The sequence below is a fragment of the Enhydra lutris genome, unplaced genomic scaffold (assembly GCF_002288905.1).
Source record: "Enhydra lutris kenyoni isolate GAN:26980312 unplaced genomic scaffold, ASM228890v2 scaffoldscaffold22, whole genome shotgun sequence".
Lineage (NCBI taxonomy): Eukaryota > Metazoa > Chordata > Mammalia > Carnivora > Mustelidae > Enhydra > Enhydra lutris.
The window spans coordinates 14,237,540-14,259,245 of NW_019154106.1; the positions used below are offsets into that span (position 1 = coordinate 14,237,540).

The 21,706-nt window shown below is 37.1% G+C and overlaps 2 protein-coding genes across 2 annotated transcripts; both read left to right on the forward strand.

Annotated features, from left to right (window-relative positions):
- The first annotated feature begins 2,686 nt into the window (after nt 1-2,686).
- Nucleotides 2,687-3,631, forward strand: LOC111150245 (olfactory receptor 5F1-like). Its single transcript, XM_022507671.1, has one exon. It carries the CDS (start codon nt 2,687-2,689, stop codon nt 3,629-3,631), a length of 945 nt encoding a protein of 314 aa, XP_022363379.1.
- A 10,394-nt stretch (nt 3,632-14,025) lies between these two features.
- On the forward strand, nt 14,026-14,982 carry LOC111150079 (olfactory receptor 10AG1-like). The gene has a single exon (XM_022507419.1). It carries the CDS (start codon nt 14,026-14,028, stop codon nt 14,980-14,982), a length of 957 nt encoding a protein of 318 aa, XP_022363127.1.
- The last annotated feature ends 6,724 nt before the right edge of the window (nt 14,983-21,706 follow it).

A 21,706-nucleotide genomic window follows, 5' to 3' on the forward strand; every position in this document is an offset into this window, starting at 1 on the left:
GAATGTAATAGTGTTTTTGCCTCTTTGATACACTATGTCATTGCTTTTCTCTTTTCCTGTCTTCCTCATTCTTTTTTTTTTTTTGGTTGAATTTTAATTCAAATTCATTATCCAAATATATAGGTATCAACCAAAATATTGTCTTGTTTAATGATTTTTGAGTAATTTATTTACTAAAATTAATGAAAGATGTCGAAATTGTATGCATTTAGGCTTTGTTTTGGCCAGTATTTTCATCAGTGATTAGGTGAGGCCAAGAGAGGCTAGCTTACAAAACCTGTTAGCATCACAAAGTTGAAAAAATAAGCAAGCAATTTGGAAGAAATGAAGAAATCAATATCAACAATCACACACATCCAAAAACACAGTATAAGAGAAAGAGATGATGTTATTAGAAGATGAAGTCCTGAATTTAGGTGGAAAAAATGTGTACAGAGAGTTTAATCTGAACACTCCCATAATTTATTTTGATTTAGTTTGTTAAATGTAAACTAACATGCACAATGTAATTTTTATTGCTCTGTTGAAAATGAGAAGTCTACAATTGTAAACAACAAATAGGTATTTAATAGAAGATGTGCACACACACACACACATTATACATGTATATGTATATAAGTGACTAGGATAAAAGGGGACGGGACAAGGAAATTAGGTATCTGGGTATTATTTCCTTCTGCTAAGATTGTGTTCCAGTTGATTCTCCCACTTTCTAACAGTTTGTCTATTGAAAAGTCATTTAATTATCTGAAATATCAGCTGCAAAATGCATAAAATAATAATGTCAACCTCAAAGACTGGCAGGGAGAATTAACTGAAGATTTAAATGGAAAAGAGCTATATGTTTTGAGTTCTCAATGCAAATAGGCTCTCCATGCATATGAACCCCCATATGAGGTTTATTTCACCTAGCTTTCGTTGTATTTAGATCTGGAAAATCTGTCATTTCATCCCCTTATAGGTACAGAATCATAGGCAATATTTTCAAAATCTAACACAATTCTGAAATCATAAAAACATGAGTTCATTTTCATATCCATTGTATTATTTGCCCAGGGTTTAGTATTTCTTTAAATATTGTGCAATTAAGTTAGTTTCTCCTTCTCATTAATTTCACTCAAGAGAGAGTTGAATGGAGAGATACACTTAGAGAAAGACGTGTGTGTGTGCATGGACACACACACACACACACACACACACAAACACTCAAAAACACAATTTCACACAAAAGGAAACAGAAAGAATGTTTTTTTTTTCAATTACTAAAATAACAAAGAAAGAAAAATAATTTGGTACTGAATTTTCTTCTTTTTTTTTTTAAATAATGATTTTTATTTATTTATTTGACAGAGAGAGATCACAAGTAGGCAGAGAGGCAGGCAGAGAGAGAGGAAGGGAAGCAGGCTCCCTGCTGAGCAGAAAGGCTGATTCAGGGCTTGATCCCAGGACCCTGGGATCATGACCCGAGCTGAAGGCAGAGGCTTAACCCACTGAGCCACCCAGGTGCCCCTGGTACTGGATTTTGTATCCATTTGGGATAAGCTAAAAATATAAAGGGAGAAGCAGTATCAGCAACCAATTAAAAGTATTATTACTTAATTTTTTTTTTACTTCTGTAAGACTTTTAAAGTAACATAAAGATCAGGAATTACTTTGTGATGCAAGCCCCATATAATGTTTGATTCCATATATCTACCTGTGATCATATACTGTGTACTTTTGAGACTGGAGTGTCTGTCTCTAGAGGTCTGACTCACAATTACCTATAATCTAGTCCCATGGTTATTCATTCCTCCTTATGAAAACAAAATAAAAGTGTGGCAATGTGTATTTACTCAGAAGCCATTTCAAATGTTTACAAAAAAGTAAATTGAATGCCTACTGTATTTCATTTACTTTTAAAAATGAAATTTTCTTCCTTTTTCTGTAAACTCCATTTGATTGGAGAACATCTCATGAAAAAAGAAAATCCTAGACTCCCCAGGTAAGACACTGGGAAGAAAGTGATCAGGATTTTGTGCTGTTACTCACTGAGTTGGACAGGTTGCATGTCTCCTGCTAAGGATGTTATTTAGAAGTGAACTTTGTAATCAGAACAGATTTTTGGATGACTTTTAAAACAAAAGAAAATCATTTTTTAAATATATGATAGGAGTCAAAATACTGATTATTAGAATTGGTTAGTATGGCGGCTGCTTAAAGTACTCAAGAGTGATTTCTGGAAAGGAATGCATGAATTTTAGAGTTGAAGAATACTCAGAGTGATTTTGAGGATATATGGAAAGGAAAAACAATAGAGCTAAACTCACATACCTGCTCAGTGAATGAGAGAGATGTCAGCAAGGATATTTTTATCCTTTCATTTGGACATAGATTGTACCGAGACAATAGTATCATGTAAGTAGCTTTTGTGAAACTGAATGGGAGTGTGTGGTCCTGCACTAGTGAGTTGAGAGATCCCCCAATCTTGATTCAATTCAGACACTTGTTCATTAAATTCAAAGACTGGTCTATTTGTCACCCAATTTCCTCTTCCTCCATCACTCAATTTGCTGTGTTGTATTATCCTGGGTTGTGCTTTTCCCCCATGGGTGAATGACCTCATTAACATTTCTATTTCTTAAAAACTTAGGAGAGGAAAATATTTACACCTAATGCAAGTTTAAGCAAACTATATGTGCAACAAATGACCAGAAGAAACTACTTTTCACCGACCGAGTTCATCCTGTTGGGATTAGCAGACACGATGGAACTACAGATTGTCCTCTTCTTGCTTTTTCTGGTGATTTACACACTTACAGTTCTGGGGAATGTTGGGATGATCCTCTTAATAAGGATTGATTCCCGACTTCACACACCCATGTATTTCTTCCTGGCTAACCTGTCCTTTGTGGATGTTAGTTACTCCTCCACCATCACCCCTAAGATGCTGGTGGACCTATTATCAGAGGAGAAAACCATCTCCTTTGCTGGCTGCTTTCTGCAACTGTACTTTTTCATTGCCTTGGCCACAACTGAGTGCATCCTTTTCGGGTTAATGGCCTATGACCGTTATGTGGCCATATGCAACCCTCTGCTTTACTCCCTGGTCATGTCTAGGACTGTCTGCCTCAAAATGGCAGCAGGGGCTTTTACAGCAGGATTCTTGAACTCCATGGTTAACACAAGTTATGTGAGCAGCTTGCCATTCTGCAGTTCCAATGTCATTCATCATTTCTTCTGTGATAGCCCTCCACTTTTTAGGCTCTCATGTTCAGACACACACCTGAACGAAAGCATCTTTTCCACATTTGCTGGTGTGAATATGGTTGGGGCTTTGCTGGTCATCCTCACCTCCTACTCCTACGTTCTCTTTTCTATCTTCCATATGCATTCAGGGGAGGGGAGGCGCAAAGCCCTCTCAACCTGTGGGTCCCACCTGACAGCTATAACTCTGTTCTATGCCACTGCCATCTATACCTATCTGAGACCTAGTTCCAGCTACTCCCTGGATCAGGACAAAGTGGCTTCTGTGTTCTACACAGTGGTGATCCCCATGTTGAATCCTCTGATCTACAGCCTCAGGAATAAGGAAGTAAAGAAAGCTTTATGGAATGTAACTACCAGGACAAGGTTCCCTTCCTTTCTCTGATATGCTTGGTAAATTTTCTGAACTAGGTATTAAATGAATTTTATAGATTGATTGAATCCTACAGTTTTCATTAGGATATTTCTAAGTAATTGCTTTCTGTTAATACTTGAGTGCAGGGACCCTTTTATGTACAAATGATTCACCAATCTTATATATGGACTCAGGGATTTCATGTAATTATTGTCTATTTTTGCTGGGTTTTCTCAAATAGGGCTTATTTCTAATGAAATCTTGGTTAGAGAATGAAAGAGACACAGTATTTAGAATCAAAAGTCCTAATATCACACGAAACTAACTATATATAGAGTATTATTAATTGTTCACTTATTTTTCTTCTGCATCTTTATTTCACCATTTGTGGTTTGTAAGAGATTTTTATGTATCACTTATGTTTAAAACAATTTGAATTTAAAATAGATTTACATTTTAATTTATTGAATTATCTTATGGGGGAGAGGCTTAAATCAAATTTCAGGACTACAGTTTTCATTGCAGCTATCAACTCACCATCTTTCTTCCCCCACACCATTCTCTGCATATACATATATATTCATTAATTAAGAAATGTGAGCTTGTACAAAATGTGATATCAGGAGAGGTATCATCTCATTAGAATGCACCAGTTACAACTCTCATATTCCCTTGTCTGGTCTTCAAAATGTTTAACCTTTCTTTCCCTTCCATTCTCTTGGGCTGACCCATAGGACCAAGTTACATACACATGCATTCAACTGCTGCTGAGTTTAATCAGTGCATAGCTCCATAGGAGGGAGGTCAATGTTCAGTGGATGAATCTGACATATATTCTTTATAATAAGTTATGGATTTCCTCTTATAGATATCTCTCAATTGCCCAGACAGGTGTTTGTGATGTCATGGGTGTTGTCTATGCACCTGTGAGCTTTACTCTCACTCACAGGTCCTGAGTGGTTGCCTGGCTTGGACACCTGGCAGCAGAATGACAGTTTGTTCTGTGAGATCATTTGTCCATCCTCTGAGTAGCTTGCCTACAATCTTCTGCACCAGCTGGCTGCTCACTGGCTAGATTCATTCTGCATTCCCCATCCCCAGTATTTGGTGGGATCATATACTAAGACCAAGATATTTCATAAGTAAATGGCAATAATATATCCCTTCCAATAGATGTTTTATTTTCGAGTAAAATTTAACAATTGAAAGAATGTTTGGGAGAGAAAATCCAGTTATCCTGAGATTTGATTTTTAGATACATCCTATTTTAGGTCATGTTCTCTGCTCTCTAATGCAGCTTTTTTACACTTACTTTTTCTTATTTACAGAATCTACAAATACTTTATATTTTGGGGGCTATAATCACTTAATTATCTTGTCTGCTTTTTAATTACTTAAATACGGGTTTCTTATGTAAATTCTGATTATTTCTTTAACCCATAAACTAGTAAAACTATTTTTTAATTATCATAATTTTTTGTATAGTGTACAACACATTTATGTGAAAAATGTTCCAAGAATGGTTTATTTTCATTAACTCAAAATAAATTTAACCTGTGAAGCCACTGAGACTTCCAATTATTATATTGAGTGAGCAGACAAGTTGGAAATAATGAAGAATAAGTATTCAAGAATCATATAGGTCCAAATAAACAACCAAAAGAAGAAAAGTTATTGTTATTGAAATCCTGCATTTGGGCAAAAAAAATTGTACAGTTTTATGTTATGTATAAGAATAATTTTGGATTTATTTTGTTAAGTATAATTTAACATGGACAATATAATTTCCATTAATCCATTAAAAATGGATTGGGAGGGAGACAAACCATAAGTGACTCTCACAGTTAACCATAAGTTAATCTCACAAAACAAACTGAGGGTTGATGGGGGGAGAGGGGTTGGGAGAGGGCGGGTGGGATTATGGACATTGGGGAGGGTATGTGCTATGGTGAGTGCTGTGAAGTGTGTAAACCTGGCGATTCACAGACCTGTACCCCTGGGGATAAAAATATATTATATGTTTATAAAAAATAAAATTAAAAAAAAAATTTAAAAATAAAAAAAATGGCAAGTATACATTTGTAAACAATAATTAAGTAAAGGCTAGGTGCTGAAATAAGTGAAGCAATAATTCATTTAATTTCACACTGCTAAAGTAAAAGGTACTTTGTTAACTCATAATAAGCCTCCAGAAGATAGAGATAAGTGAAATTTTGTCAAGAAGATAATGTCAAAATGGCTGGGTGAACAGGAATATATTTTTTAAAAAATTAATTGAGGTGATGTGAGAAGATGTAATCTGTAGAAAAGAAATGCACAAAGAGCTGTATTGAAAATTTATAGCTTTGGGACACCTGGGTGACTCAGTCTACTGAGCTTCTGACTCTTGATTTCAGCTCAAGTCATGATCTCAGGGACATGAGATTGAGACCAGCATCTGGCTCCACACTCAGTGGGGAGTCTGCTTGAGATTCTCCCTCTCTCTCTGCCCCTCCCCACCAAAGAAATAAATAAATCTTAAAATTAAAAAAAAAAGAAAATATATAACTTCATGGAAATATACAGCTTTATAGAAACAATCTTAAAACAAGTACGTTTATTGAAAACATAGAAAACATCAAATAGAATGTGTTGCAACAGAAAGCAGAAGTGTGGTCATTGTTGTTCAACTTAGGTATAATTTACTATTTAAAAAAAAATTATATATTTATTTGACAGGGAGATCACAAGTAGGCAGAGAGGCAGGCAGAGAGAGTGGGGGAAGCAGGCTTCAGCTGAGCAGAGAGCTCAATGCAGGACCCTGAGATCATGACCTGAGCCAAAGACAGAGGCTTAACTCACTGAGCTACCCAGGCATCCCTATAATTTACTATTTTGACTGGGAAATTGGTGTGTACTATCTTTAAGGTTCTCTTTAAATTTTGTGATTTTAATCTTTTTTTTTTTTTAAAGATTTTATTTATTTATTTGACAGAGATCACAAGTAGTCAGGGAGGCAGGCAGAGAGAGAGAGGAGGAAGCAGACTCCCCACTGAGCAGAGAGCCCGATGTGGGGCTCGATCCCAGGACCCTGAGATCATGACCTGAGCTGAAGGCAGAGCCTTAACCCACTGAGGCACCCATGCGCCCTGTGATTTTAATCTTAAATGTGAAAACATTGTATATGTCCATGTACCCTTCTAAAGTCTCAGAGGAATTCTTGATGTATTTCAGTCACTTAACAAAATTTTACACCCAGATCTTCCCTAAAGAGGAAGGTAGTGAATATGGACCAGGTCATGGTGAGTTTTTGCAAATAGGAGATCAACTGGATAAAGATCTATGTCAAAAGTGAGTTTCCAAATTGGGCTCCAAACCCTCAACCTCCTGAAGTTTTATGATCATTTTAACCATGTGTTGTAAAGTAAAATTAACAAAATATAACTTATTAGCTAAGGTTGTGCTGAGAGTGTGTCAGATTCATTTATACACTGATGAGAGAAACAGCTAAATAAAAAGAAGTTACAGATTTGGAGAGGATATGGAAACAGAAGGTTTATTTAGTTTGGAAATAGAAAAAGCAGCATTAAAAACATGCAAAATAAAGATTGAGGTTAGATTTCACACATCATAACATTATCATGCCCAAATCATGTATTGCAGAAGAGAACTGTGTGTCAGAATTATCCTAAATGCTAGATTTGGTGAGAGTAGTCAAAAGGAACGTCATATTTAAGAAGCAAATGCTAAAGATATTTCTACGGCTGATTGCAGTGACATACTTTAACCTTCAGTGGTAGGGTCCAATACAGACACACAACATGGGCTCATAAAGTGGTATCAACAGAGATTAGAAGCAGAGTGACAAGACACAAGTTTTATTTTTAAGTGGCTATGGTCAGTGATTTTTTTCTAACATGCAAACAAAATTGTAACATACACTCTTTTCTTATCTCTTAATTTTTATGTTTCCTTTAAAAAATGTATGTGTGTTAAATTTATCCCCTACGATGGGCCGATAACTTCATATGAGACCTATATGAAGTAGCTATCTCCTATTGATCTGTTCAGATGCACAGAGCATAATGTATTTGATGTGAAAATATCCCTAATTCTTACAATGATTCTTCAATGGTGAAATTTAACATTCTACGACCAAAAAAAAAAAAAAGGCAATGTTTTACATTTGTCACCAATTTGACTTATAGGAAATCTTTCATACCAACAATACATATATGAAGATATTTCTAGTGATGATTACTAAATTAGCTTTCTGTCCATAGCATTAAAAATATATGGATCCATGTGATGAGTGATATTAATAAGTGATCTAAATTTTTTCAATTTAAAAAAAAGAAGAAATAAAAGGACTACAGAGGACTTCTATAATGGGGGGCAAGAACCTCTGTGAATCACCATGTCTTTAATAAAGCAAAGAATATACTAAAAAATGTTAAATCAATTTTTAGAGCTCTAGATATCAAGCAAAGGTTAGAAACAATGTGAGGAGAATTTGCTCTATAAAAACTGATGTTATCAAAATAATTAGCTAATACATTCAGCTTTTCTCTATGTATGGAAGCATTCATAAGTATCTAACCACGTAAGGTGTTGTGCTATACACTACATGAGGCACAGAAAACTTTGTACTCTCTAGACTACCAAACCTGTGTTCCTCTGTGAAACTGAGCTAGTATGTCATATCCCATGACACATGACCCATATCATTTTTATTTCTGAATTTGACTTTCTCTTCTTGTCATTAGTTCCTTGATTCCAGGGCATTTGTGTACATTTTACAAATGTAACTGTTGTTGTCACCTGTGTTTTAAACTAAGAAAATATATGTTATGGTACGCTAAATATTATTCTAAATAGTGCTTTTTCATGCTGGCAAATGTTCTACTTCTGCCAACATGAACAATTATTTTTGCTGGCCAAGTTCAAACAAAAACAGAAGCAAGCCACCATTTCTAACATAGTAAAGTTGAAAATTATAGCAACAAAAAAATTTATCTTTCTCTCCTAATAGCATTAAAGCCCTCATGATATCATTTTCCCATCTTCAGCTTCATAATATAGAAAAACTTGAAATTCAGTGTATGTGTCTTCTTGTCAAAATTCACTTTTTTTCTTATGTGTGTATATGTAACTAAAAAATTCCACCTACAGCATGTGCAGAGAGAGGACCTTAACGTGTAAACAACTTAGATGATGCATGGAATCTAGATAATTTCAAACTCACATTATTTGAGTTTAAGAAATGGCATTTTAATAATTTCAAACTTAGTATTCTGAGACTTTGTGCATAAATATAAACCAACTTTAAGTCCTTGAATGTCCTTGTAGGGGAATTATTCTATTCTCCAAAGATGAAGAGGCTGGGGAGAAAGGTAGAGAGGAGTGGCCAGGAGGCTACTGTTCCTCAGATCATACTCCATAGAGAGAGTACCTTCAAGGCAGCACTGATCCAACCAGAGACAACCTGGGTTATTCTCTAAGTTACCACTCGACAGATTGTTGAGCTTAAAAATGCAACATGTCATAGAGAGAAGATGTTCTTCAATGAATAAGGAGCTATTTTCTACCAGAGCTCCACTGACCTAGCTAAGTAAAGTATAAGTTTCACAAAAAAACAAGGACGGCTGGAAATTGTTCCTTGAATAATTCAAAACCAAAAGTTACATCAGATAAGACCACAGTCTTTATAAAAGAGTGACATAGTGTTTCTTTCATAAAACAAAAAGGAAGGCTTTATTTATTTATTTATTTTAAAGATCTTGTTTATTTATTTGACAGAAAGAGAGATCACAAGTAGGCCGGGAGGCAGGCAGAGAGAGAGGAGGAAGCAGGCTCTCCGTGGAGTAGAGAGCCTGATGTGGGGCTCGATCCCAGGACCTTGGGATCATGACCCAAGCCGAAGGCAGAGGCTTTAACCCACTGAGCCACCCAGGCACCCCTAAAAAGGTAAGCTTTAATTATTTTACCCTGTTTATTAAAAAAATATTAATAAAAATACCCACTGAATTTTTTTTAATATAGTTGACTCACAAACACACAAATTACATTAATTATAAATGTACCACATAGTGATTCAACAACTCTATACATTGTTCTGTGCTCATCACAAGTATAGCTACAATCTGTCACCGACAGCATCGTTCTATGAAGCCCATTAAGTTTTGATTAAGAAAATGTTACCATTGAACATCACATCAAAAACTAATAATGTTCTATATGCTGGATCACTGATCATAATAAACACACAGAAAAGAAAAGAAGAGAAAAGAAAAGAAAAGAAAAGAAAAGGAAAGAAAAGAAAAAAAGGAAAGAAGAGAAAAGAAGGGAAAAGAAAGAAAAGAAAAGGAAAGGAAAAGAAAAGAAAATGGACCCTGACATTACATGGCTGAGTTTGAAGTCAGGTCACATCCTAGCTTCCTGACATTGGGCACATTAACTTAATTCCTGTATGCCTCTCCCTCTTTATGCAAAATGGGAGTAATAACAGTACCTACTTCATTCAGAATGTAATATGTGAGCTATTACGGGGAAAGTCATTAACAGGGTGGTTAGCACATAATAAATGTTCAAAACCTAATAATAATAAAAAGAATTTCAAATAATCAGGTCTCTCTACTGTCCATAGCTATTCCCATTCATACTAACTAGCAGCAATATCTGGGGGAAAACCACTTTAATTTACTGGACTTTTATTTTCAGGTTTTTTTTTTTTTTCCCTCTCATCAGTCTCCTGTACTTCGAGCAAATAAGAAAAGCAGGCTTTGTTATAGATGTATAAGCAAAATTAAATTTCAAAGCTTAACTCAAATCCCATTTAATATGTGAAAGCAAAATAATAATAATAATAATAATAATAATAATAATAATATATGAAAGCATCCTCAGCAATAACTTTTTCTGGCTACTTTCTTTTCTGGAATTGATCTATTCTCTTCATTAACAATGAATGGCCTTTTGCAATTTTAACATGAAAACTTCAGCTCTTTATTTACTAATATTTCTATGTTAGCATCTATCCAGCATAGAAGGGTCTACTGATAATCTTAGTTTTCCTGTAAAATACTACCCCATACATCCTTTCCTCCCCAGATTAAGAAAACTCTACTCTAGAGAAGTTGGAAGATGAGCAAAATTCAAAAGAAGAAAAAATATATAAATTTAAGTCATAATGATAAACACAATGAGGAGGATACTTGTAATAGAGTCTAAGTAAAGTGATTAATACAATCCAAGCTGCTTAGTCCTCGAGACAGTTCCCTAAGTTTCATGTTATCTTTATAGCATATACTTCCAAACAAGGAAAAATTCACTCTGGTCATTTAACTAAGGACATATTGCCAGAATATACCTAATTTCCGTTGTAAGTCACTCAACATGAGATTGTTTGGTCAGTGAATTTGAATCTAGTTGAATGCAGCATGACTGCTGAGGTCAGTAGGAAAACTTCATTTTGCCATTACCCGTGAGGAAATATTTAAAAACTATTCACCCATGCAAGAAATTGATTAGCTATTGGGATATGAAACTGAGGAGCACATGAGGACCTTTTTGTTCCTGGGATATGCTTTACTATTTTTAGTTAAAAGTAAAAATCACAAAATGATTTCTCTGATACCTTAAAATCTAATGAAGTACTAGATTAGATACCATATTCATAAGAAATTGTCTGGTGCTCCCAGAACACCTTGTAATTCTCTCTTCATAGACCATGCACTTTCCCAGCAACACCTGCCTGCTGATTTCTGTAAACTCTGTACAGATGGAAACTGAGCTCATTTATTTGTCATTAGTGTCCTTAGTCTACTTTGTAGTGAAGACGCTCAGTATTTACCCTTAATAAACCACACATTTAGGATCGGTGAGAAGAAGGAAATACAAAGTAGGCATTGCAAATTGTTTCAGTCGTCTGGGATCTGTTACAGGTGAAAGTAATCAGGTCTTAAAAGAAGAAAGAGCGGCCATATGGTGGAGGAAGGAAGGCAAATTTGGAACCGGTGAAACTGACAAAGAGACTGCAAAACCCATGGCAATCTGGGTTTCAGAGTATGTGACAATCTGTGAAAAAGGCCACAGGTTAGCCTTAATGAAGACTAGATGGAGGTCACAGAAAGGAATATGGGGTCTAAGGTGCACTGCGTGGCAGAGAGACCGAACTTAGGCGGATGAAAAATGCTTGCTTCTTGAAAGAGCTGGCTGGGATCTGTCTACACTGCATTTAGCCCCGTGGTTCCTGGTGGTTAGTCAGCCGTAGGTATTTAGAATACACGTGGCCCTTGAACAACACGGGTTTGAACCTCATTGGTCCACTCAGATTTTTACAGTACACACCGTAATTGTTTTCTCTTCCTTATGATTTTCTTGGCAACGTTTTCTTTTCTCTGTCTTACTTTATTGTATGAATACAGTATATAATGCATATAACATTCACAACATGAGATAATCGATTATTGATGTTAGCAATTAAGTTTTGAGGGAGTCAAAAGTTATATGCAAGGGCGCCTGGGTGGCTCAGTGGGTTAAAACCTCTGCCTTAGGCTCAGGTCATGGTCCCGGGGTCCTGGGATGGAGCCCCACATTGGGCTCTCTGCTTGGCTTCCTCCTCTCTCTCCGTCTCTCTCTCTGCCTGCCTCTCTACCTACTTGTGATCTCTGTCTGTCAAATAAATAAAATCTTAAAAAACAAAAAAAAGTTATATGCAGACTTTTGACTGCCTAGAGAGGGATTGGTGCATTCGTTGCTCAAGGGTCAACTGGATATTTTATATTCATAATACACTGCACTTATTCACCATAAGCTATAATATATACTACAAAATATATATCAATTGGCATGTTCATAATGTACAGTTAAATGAATAATATAGTGTATATTGATAATATATATTATATATATTCAGCAACTCAGAGATAAGAAAGGGTACACAAAAACAGATTTCACATTTTGTCTGGCATCAGGTATATGCACTCTAAGATCAAATTCTCTTGCCTAATTTATTTTTCCTTTTCCTTATTTAATTATCCTGTAAAGGCCCCAAACTTATCTAATTGTTCCTGAAGTCATAGCATTTATTTTTTTAAAGATTTATTCATTTGTCAGAGAAAGAGAGAGAAAGAGAGAGGGAGAGAGAGAGAGAAGGAAAGAGCAGGGAAAGCAGCAGGCAGAGGGAGAAGCAGGCTTCCTGCCGAACAAGGACCCTGATGTGGGACTTGATCCCAGGACCCTGGGATCATGACCTGAGCCAAAGGCAGACGCTCAACTGACTGGGCCACCCAGGCATCCCCAAAGTCATACCATTTAGAATATAAGCAGAATTACTAAGATTTTGGGGACCATGGTAGGTTTAAGGACATATTATAGTCAAATCTTATATAATTTATTTTACATTCTAAGCATATGACTTGTTATGATGCATGATTTCTCATATAACTTTGTGTGATATCTTAAATGAAATGGTTTTCTATGATGGAGGCTAGGCAATATTCCCTGTTTTCCTGATCAGAGTCTCAGTCTCTTTCCCAGATAATGAGCATCCCAGGCTGGTCTAAGCTGGGCCTGGCTATGCATTCTTACTGACCACCTTGCCCTGTGGTTATGTGAGATGCAGGTGACAGGGGAAACATCAAACCAAACATAAAAAATCTAATATTTGGTTGCAACAGTGTGGATGGAACTAGAGGCTATTATGTTAAGCAAAATAAGTCAATCAGAGAAAGACAATTATCATATGATCCCACTGATATGTGGAATTTTAGAAACAAGGCAGAGGATCATAGGAAAATAGAGGAAAAATGAAACAAGGTGAAACCAGAGAGGGAGGCAAACTGTAAGAGACTCTTAAACTTAGGAAACAAAATGAGGGTTGCTGGAGGGTTGGGGGGTGGGAGGGATGGGGTGGCTGGGTGATGGACATTGTGGAGGATATGTGCTATGGTGAGTGCTGTGAATTACGTAAAACTGATGAATCACAGACCTGTACCCCTGAAACAAATAATACATGATAGGTTAATTAAAAAAAATTGGGTAAGCAGAAAAACATACAAGTGCATTAGATACCTGATTGACAAGGAAGGAGACACATTTCTCATTAGAGAATGTCCTGTGTTAACTAACACAGGGGAATAGGCTATTTGACATGTTTTGCTTTTATTTTGTTATTGTCTGTTTTGGTGTGTTGTTCATTTGTATATACTATTAATATTAGCGGGAAGATTAGAGTTGATTACTTTCTGTTTTTATCTACCAGAATTTGGGGGTGTTAGATTGAAATTTATTACCAAAAATACAAAATGAAAAACAAAACAAAACAAAAAAACTGAATATCTATCCTTTGTCAGTGCATTTGAAATCATCTATTTGTGTCCTGTTCTGCAACTGAGCCAAGCAACTGAAGTGAATTCTAAGCCTCAAAATCATTTTGTTTATAGATGGAATCCACAGGACAAAATCCTCTGCAAGGGAATCAGACTCCATTAATGGATTTCATCCTGCTTGGCTTTTCTGATGTTCCTGACCTCCAAGGATTTCTTTTTGGAGTGTTTTTGATCATGTATGTGATTATTCTGATGGGAAATAGCCTCATTATCATAATAACCAAGGTTGACCCCTCCCTCCAGACTCCTATGTATTTTTTCCTTAGGAACTTTTCTTTCTTGGAAATATGCTATGTGTCAGTCACAGCCCCCAGATTATTAACAGATCTTTGTAGACAAAATAGAAGAATTTCCTTTCTGTCTTGTGCTACACAAATGTATTTCTTTTTGGTGTTTGGAGCCACTGAGTGCCTCATTCTGACCACAATGGCTTACGACAGGTATGTTGCTATTTGCAACCCCTTACTCTACCCTCTCATCATGAACCACAGGCTCTGCATCCAACTGGCTGTTAGCTGCTGGATCACTGGAATTCCAGTACACATAGGGTTCACCTACCTGATCTTCTCTCTACCCTTCTGCAGGTCCAATCATTTGAATCACTTCTTCTGTGACATACCTCCAGTACTTAAACTTGCCTGTGGGGATACTTTTATGATTGAGATGTTGGTTTATGCGGTTTCTCTTCTAGTGGTCACTATTCCTTTTATGTTGATTCTTGGATCTTATGGGAAAATAATCTCAACCATCCTGAAGTTGCCATCAGCCGCTGGGCGAGCCAAGGCATTCTCCACTTGTTCCTCACAGCTCATGGTTGTGGTTTTGTTCTTTGGATCAGCCACCACAACGTACTTGAGCCCCAAGTCCAGTAATTTAACAGGAACAGACAAGTTTCTTTCTCTTTTTTACACCATTGTGACACCAATGTTCAACCCCATAATATATTGTCTGAGAAACAAAGATGTTATGGTGGCACTCAAAAAATTCCTACTGAAATGGATTGTACTATAACTCAAAAACATAACTTTATAAAATTTGTTTCTTATTTATCACAGTCCCCATATACTCATGCTGGTGCTTCTCCAATTTTTGCCACAACTCTTAATTCTTCTACGTAAGTGCTATCATTCTTTTTATCTTCTGTGAAATAAATTTGGCTGTTATTTTTAAATATTAAATGAATTCTAAACTTAATTTCAGGTATTGAAATAGTGAAAATAACACATAGAGGTTATTAAAAGTTGCTGTTGCTGCTGCTTTTTAGGATTCCAGAATATGGCCAACATTTTCTGTTTCACAAAAAGATTATTCGTTTTTCTATCTCCAGTCCCGACATACTATATGAAAAATAACAGACATCTAATTAACTTTGTTAGATTGAAAGGATGATTAATAACAAAGGCTAAACTACTGATATTTTATCTGCTCATGAACAACAATTGCATTAGAATCATCAGGTGGCGTCACATAAAGAAAGGAAGGATATGAATCTAACAGCAGTGAGTAGCGTTGATGTGTTACAGAGTTGATTTTTATTGGTAATTCATCAGCTAATTCCCTAAAACTAAATTCACATATGAAAAAGGGGGGCACATTATTTCAGTTCCAGAATCCAGTCTTAGTCTACAATACTAGCTAATCCCCTATAATTTTATTATGTTAATTAGGAGACTTGGTTGTAAATTCAATATAGATATATAGATTGTAAATGTACATAGAGGACACAAATGGGGGCAGATAAAAGTATTTGAGTCATTGGAACAAATTTTTTGTAGAATGTTTGTTCTGGGCTGTGTAAGTTACTTTTCTTACCTCTTCCTCCCTTCTTGAAGGAGAAATCAGCAATTTCCCTTCTTTCTTTCTCTCTTTCTCTCTTTCTTTCTTTCTTTCTTTCTGAGAGGAGGCTCCCCACTGAGCAGGGAGCCCCATGCAGGACTCAATCCCAGGACTCTGGAAATTATGACCCGTGCTGAAGGCAGCCACTTTATGGACTGAGCCACCCAGGTACCCCTCTTCTTCCTTTTATTAAAAAAAATTTATAGTGTCTTAATGACAAAGAAATAACTGTGTAGAAAGACAGGAAAGAGTAAATTTGAACATTAAAGAAACAAAATCTGGGGTGCCTGAGTGGCTTAGTTAAGCATCTGCCTTTGGCTAAGGTCATGATCTCAGAGTCCTAGGATCCAGCCCCTCATCTGGCTCTCTACTCAGTGGGGAGTCTGTTTCTCCCTCTTCCTCTGCCTCTGTGATCTCACTCGCTCTCACTTTCTCTCAGATAAATAAATACAATCTTTTAAAAAGATAAAAAAGAAAGAAACAAAATGTTATAAAACTCCTATAAAACAACACTGTTCTTCCCACAACCATTTCTTCCACACGATCCTAAATTTTGTAAACTTCTCGCACTAATGATTCCAGGCCCTTGGGTACTCCCACCAGGATTCCCATCATATTCCTTTCAAAATACAGAGTACCTTTACTCCCCTCCACCTTCAGCTTCCCCCTGCTGCATTTATCATCAGAGTCCTTTAGGAGGAAGAGAGAGTACACATAATACAACTTCTCTGAAATTTTCCCTGGCATAAAACCTCAACTTAAAATAGAAAAATGAAAAAAAAAAAACTACATATATTAAGAAATAATTATCAAGGTCATAATAGTGTCCAATTGTAACAAAAAACGTTATCTCTGAGAAAGAGAGAAACATATCCTAAGAAAATAGATCTTAGAGATGTTCTTAACTTCCATGTGAAAGTGCTACCAAACAAATATCAGGGGGACTATTCATTTTTATTTTTTAGCAATGTCACCTCTTGAACTGCCTCCTCCCCTAATAAGATTGGAGTTGTCTATCATGTTTGGAATATTAAAATTCGAAAGATGTTTGTAGCAGCAGAAGAAAGGATGGGTATCGGGGTACACAGGGCTGATATTCTAAACTTTGCATTCAGTCAATATATGGACATCAGAATTTCATTTCTTTCTAAAATGTGTGGCTTTACCATGTTGTTGTATTAGACACTACATATGGAACATCCAGTCTGAGAAGGATGAAAGAAATAGGAATATTATAGAAAAGCTATTGAAAAGAGCAAAACTCTTTCCCTAGTCCTATGAACACCATGGAGAAAGGTGGGGTTTCTAACTTCAGCCTGACTTCCTGGATGAGGAGACCAGCCTGACCAGAAGGGAGTCCCTGAGCTGCAAAATACTGCCAAGTTTTTGGGCACACAGAACATTAACTTATAGGCATTTTTATCTCAGCTGACTCCACAGAGCAAGTGGTACTAATCTGAAACATTTGAACTGAGGAAGGCCTTTAAAATTTTCTGATGGAATATGTCAAAGCAGGTCGGGAGGTTGTGGCCATTTATCTTTGGAATACCTCTTGTGAAGGCAACATTTAGAACATGTTTCTGGAGTGAAGAAGCCGGGAACTCTCTGGACATGGTCTCCTACCAAGCTGCCCGTACAGGCACACCTCTCTTTAGGTCCTTTGCTTTATTGGGCTTCACAAGGCACTGCTTTATACCAGTTGAAGGTTTGTGGCAACGCTGTACTGAGCAAGCCTTTTGGAGCCATTTTTCCAATAGCCTTTGTCCACTTCATGTCTCTGAATCACATTTTGTAACTCTTGCAATATTTAAACTTTTTTTCACCATTATTACAAATGTTATGGGGCTCTGTGATCTGATCTTTGATGTTACATTTGTAATTCGGGGGACGCTGTGAACTGTATGCATATAAGACAGTGAACTTCATCAAATAAATGTTGTGTGTGCTCAGACTGCTCCACTGACCAGCCGTTCCCCTGTCTCTCATCCTCCTTTCAGGCCTCCCTATCCCCTGAAAGAGCGATATTGAAATTAGGTCAATTAAAAACCCTACAATGGCCTCTAAGTGTTCAGTTGAAAGATGGAGTCATCTAACTCTCACTTAACAAGTTAGAATTAACAAGCTAGAAATGATTAAGGTCAGTGAGGAAGGCATGGTCAATGCCAAAATAGGCTGACGGGTAGGCGTCTCGCACTAAATAGCTAAGTTGTAAATGCAGAAGAAAAGTCCTTGAAGGAAATTAAAAGTGCTTCCCTGGTGAACATACAAATAAATGATAAAAAAGTGAAAGAACCTTCCTCCCAACGTGGAGAAACTTTGAGTTGTCGGGATAGATGATCAAAGCAGCCGTAACACTCCCTTAACCCAAAGCCTAATCCAGAGCAAGACCCTGATTCTCTTCAATTGTGCGAAGGCTGAGAGAAGTGAAGCTGCAGAAGGAAAGTCTGAAGCTAGTAGAGGTTTGTTCATGAGATTTAAGAAAGAAAATGTGTCCATAACATCAAAGTGCAAGGTGAAGAGGTAGCTGCTGAGAGAGAAGCTACAAGTTATCCACAAGATCCAGCTATGATGTTAATGACCGTGACCTCACTCAACAACAGATTTTCTTTCTTTCTTTTTTTTTTTTTAAAGATTTTATTTATTTATTTGACAGAGAGAGATCACAAGTAGGCAGAGAGGCAGGCAGAGAGAAGGGAGGAAGCAGGCTCCCTGCTGAGCAGAGAGCCTGATACGGGGCTCAATCCCAGGACCCTGGGATCATGACCTGAGATGAAGGCAGAGGCTTTAACCCACTGAGCCACCCAGGCGCCCCAACAACAGATTTTCAATGAAGATGAATCAGCCTTCCATTGAAAGAAGATGCCATCTAGGACTTTCATGGCAAGAGAGAAGTCAATGCCTGGCTTCAAAGCTTCAAAGGGAAGACTACCTTTCTTGTTAGGGGTGAATGTAGCTGGTGACTTTAAGTTGAAGCCAATCCTCATTTACCCTTCTGAAACTCCTAGGATCCTTAAGAATCATGCTACATCTACTTTGCCTCTCTTTAAATGGAACAACAAAGCCTAGATGACAGCACGTCTATTTACAACATGGTTTTTACTGAATACTTTAAGTCCACAGTTGAGACCTACAGTTCAGAAAAAAAGATTCCTTTCAAAATATGACTGCTCATTGCCAATGCATCTGATCACCCAAGAGCTCTGACAGAGATGGACAAGATTAACGTTGTTCTTGTGCCTGCTAACACAACATCATTCTGCAGCTCATGGGTCAGGTAGGAACGACAACTTTCAAGTTCTATTATTTAAGAAATGCTGTTTGTAAAGATAAAGTTGCCATACTTAGTGATTGCTCTGATGGATCTGGACAAAATAAACTGAAAAACCTTCTAGAAAGGATTCACCATTCCCAATGCCTTTAGTGCAGGAAGTACCAGGATTCAAGACTTTAGTGAAGAAAGGAATGCAACTGTGGTGGAAATAGCAAGAGAGGCAGGATTAGAAGGGCAGCCTGAACATGTGATTAAATTGCAACAATCTCATGATCAAACTAACGAATGAGGAGATGCTTTGTGTGGATGAACAAAGAATGTGGTCTTTTGAAATGGAAGCTACTCCTGGTGAAGCTGTGAAGATTGTTGAATTGACAACAAGGGATTTAGAATAGTACATGAATTTGGGTGATAAAGCAGCAGCAGGTTTTTGTGAGAATTAACTCCAATTTGGAAACTTCCACTGTGGGTAAAATGCTACCGAACAGCATCACCTGCTACAGAGAAATCGGTCATGAAAGGAAGAGTCAATCAATGCAGCAAACTTCATTGTTGTCTTATTTTAAGATATTGCCACAGCTGCCCCCACTTCATCACCCACCACCCTGATCAGTCAGCAGCTGTCAACACGGAGGTGAGACCCTCCACCAGCAAAAAGACTATAACTTGTTGAAAGTTGAGATGATGGTTAATTATTTTTTTAGAAATAATTATTTTTAACATGAGTTATGAAGATTGTTTTTTAGACAAATGATATTGCACACTCAAGCTACAGCATTGTGCAAATATAACTCTTATAGGCACTGAACCCCAACCCCCCCAAAAAAGACTCCTTTTATTTGCTTAATTGTGATATTTGCTTCATTACAGTGGTCTGGAACTAAACCCACAATGTCTCTGAGGTGCGTCTATAATCAACTTTGAAGGAGATCTATCCTTACTGTGCAAATAAGGCCTGTCAAAAGCAGGGCTAACAATGTGTATGGTAGAGACTCTCTTCTGTGCCTTGGTTCTCAGGCCCAGGCACTGAGGAGTGGTGACATCTGTAGTGGCATCCTGGGGTGGCAGGAAAAGGGCCAAAGCTGAGTCTGAACCAAGCATGTAGAGATACCTGTCAGGATGGGTTGGGGCTTAGTTGTGTCAAGACCCAAATCTGCCATCTGGTTATATCTTATCCTGCATTGTGCGTGTCTTTTGTTATTCTTGAGGTTAAGTATAATTTTGATTAATGCTAAAGCCTGGTCTATGTGTTCTATGTAGAAGTAAAAGTGCATTCAATGTCCATGCCCTGAATGAAATAATAAAAGTGGGAGAAATGCATTTTCACAAAGAATACGGTAATGTCACCAGGCACTTGAACACACACTCTGTGGACCCAGAGTCAGGCTGTGATCGGATTGCTGCCAACGCACAGATTCAAGGTTAGAGCAGACTGTTTGATCTGGAATCAGATGCGAATGACTCCTTGAAAAGTGAATTGGGATTATGTGAGTGGTGGTTTTGCTATTAATGAAGTGATATTTGCACAAGTTAGTCAGATAAAAGTATAATGTTTACTTATAATTGCAACTACAGGTGCCTATCCAATTTGAGTTATATGGAGATGAAAGATAATACTATATAACGTAATGTAAAGATGACATGCAAATGTGACTCCACGAGTGTGTATGTGTATATGTGCCTGTAAATAAACCCACTAAATGTACGTTGAAATCTTATCCCCTAATACTTCAGAATATAACTGTATATGGAGATAGGGTCTTTGAGGATTAATAAGCTTCAAATGACATTGTGTCCAATATGACTATTTACCTTGTAAGAAGAAGAGATTAAGACACTGACATGAGAAAAAAAAGATCACTTAAAGACAAAGGATGAAGACTACCATCTACAAATGTAGAAAGGAGGTCTCAGGAGAAAGCAACCGTGGCATCACCTTGATCTTAGGCTTCTCGTATCCAGAAGAGAGAGAAAATAAAAATTTGCTGTTTAAGCAACCTGTCCGTGGTACCTTTGTTATGGTGGCCCTAGTAAACCAATACTACCAGCATCAGCATGATATTTTATATGCATGCATGTTTATGTGCATATATAATTAAGGAGAGCTAACCTTAAAAATAAAACAGCTGATTACTTTATAAAATGGGTTCATTCAAGAGTAGCAGAGAATTGCACTTTGGGCCATGCAGGCTATGTAAAAACATTGGCAAATCTGGATAGCAAAAGAGAGGAGCTGTTCTTTTATAGAGGAAGGCGGGAGGTGGGAAGGACTGTTATAAGCAAAAGTCTATTGGATTAAATTGAGATTTCCAAGAATAGTGGTTTTGCACTGGCTGGGTTGTGACAGTCTCTCACTGGCTGGGCTGTTGCAGGGGAGGAGGAAACCTCTCTTCCTCTTGTTAAGGTTAGTAAAGGGTAGACTTCTTTCTGCTGGGAATACAAGATCCATCTCTTCCCATTTGTTCTATTGCTGACCACAAGTGGTAGGCTGTAATACTCCTCTTCCTGGCCTCCTCACTCCATCTTAGATGGGTTTCCCTTTATTCAGTCCAGAGAAGCAAATGGATGACACAATTTCTGCATGTGTAAAAACTCCAATGGCAATGAGTTGACTCTGATCTTTACTTA

Excerpts from the sequence above, each read along its gene's own strand:
- LOC111150079 (XM_022507419.1), top strand. The coding sequence starts at position 14,026 with ATGGAATCCACAGGACAAAATCCTCTGCAAGGGAATCAGACTCCATTA.
- LOC111150245 (XM_022507671.1), top strand. The coding sequence starts at position 2,687 with ATGACCAGAAGAAACTACTTTTCACCGACCGAGTTCATCCTGTTGGGA.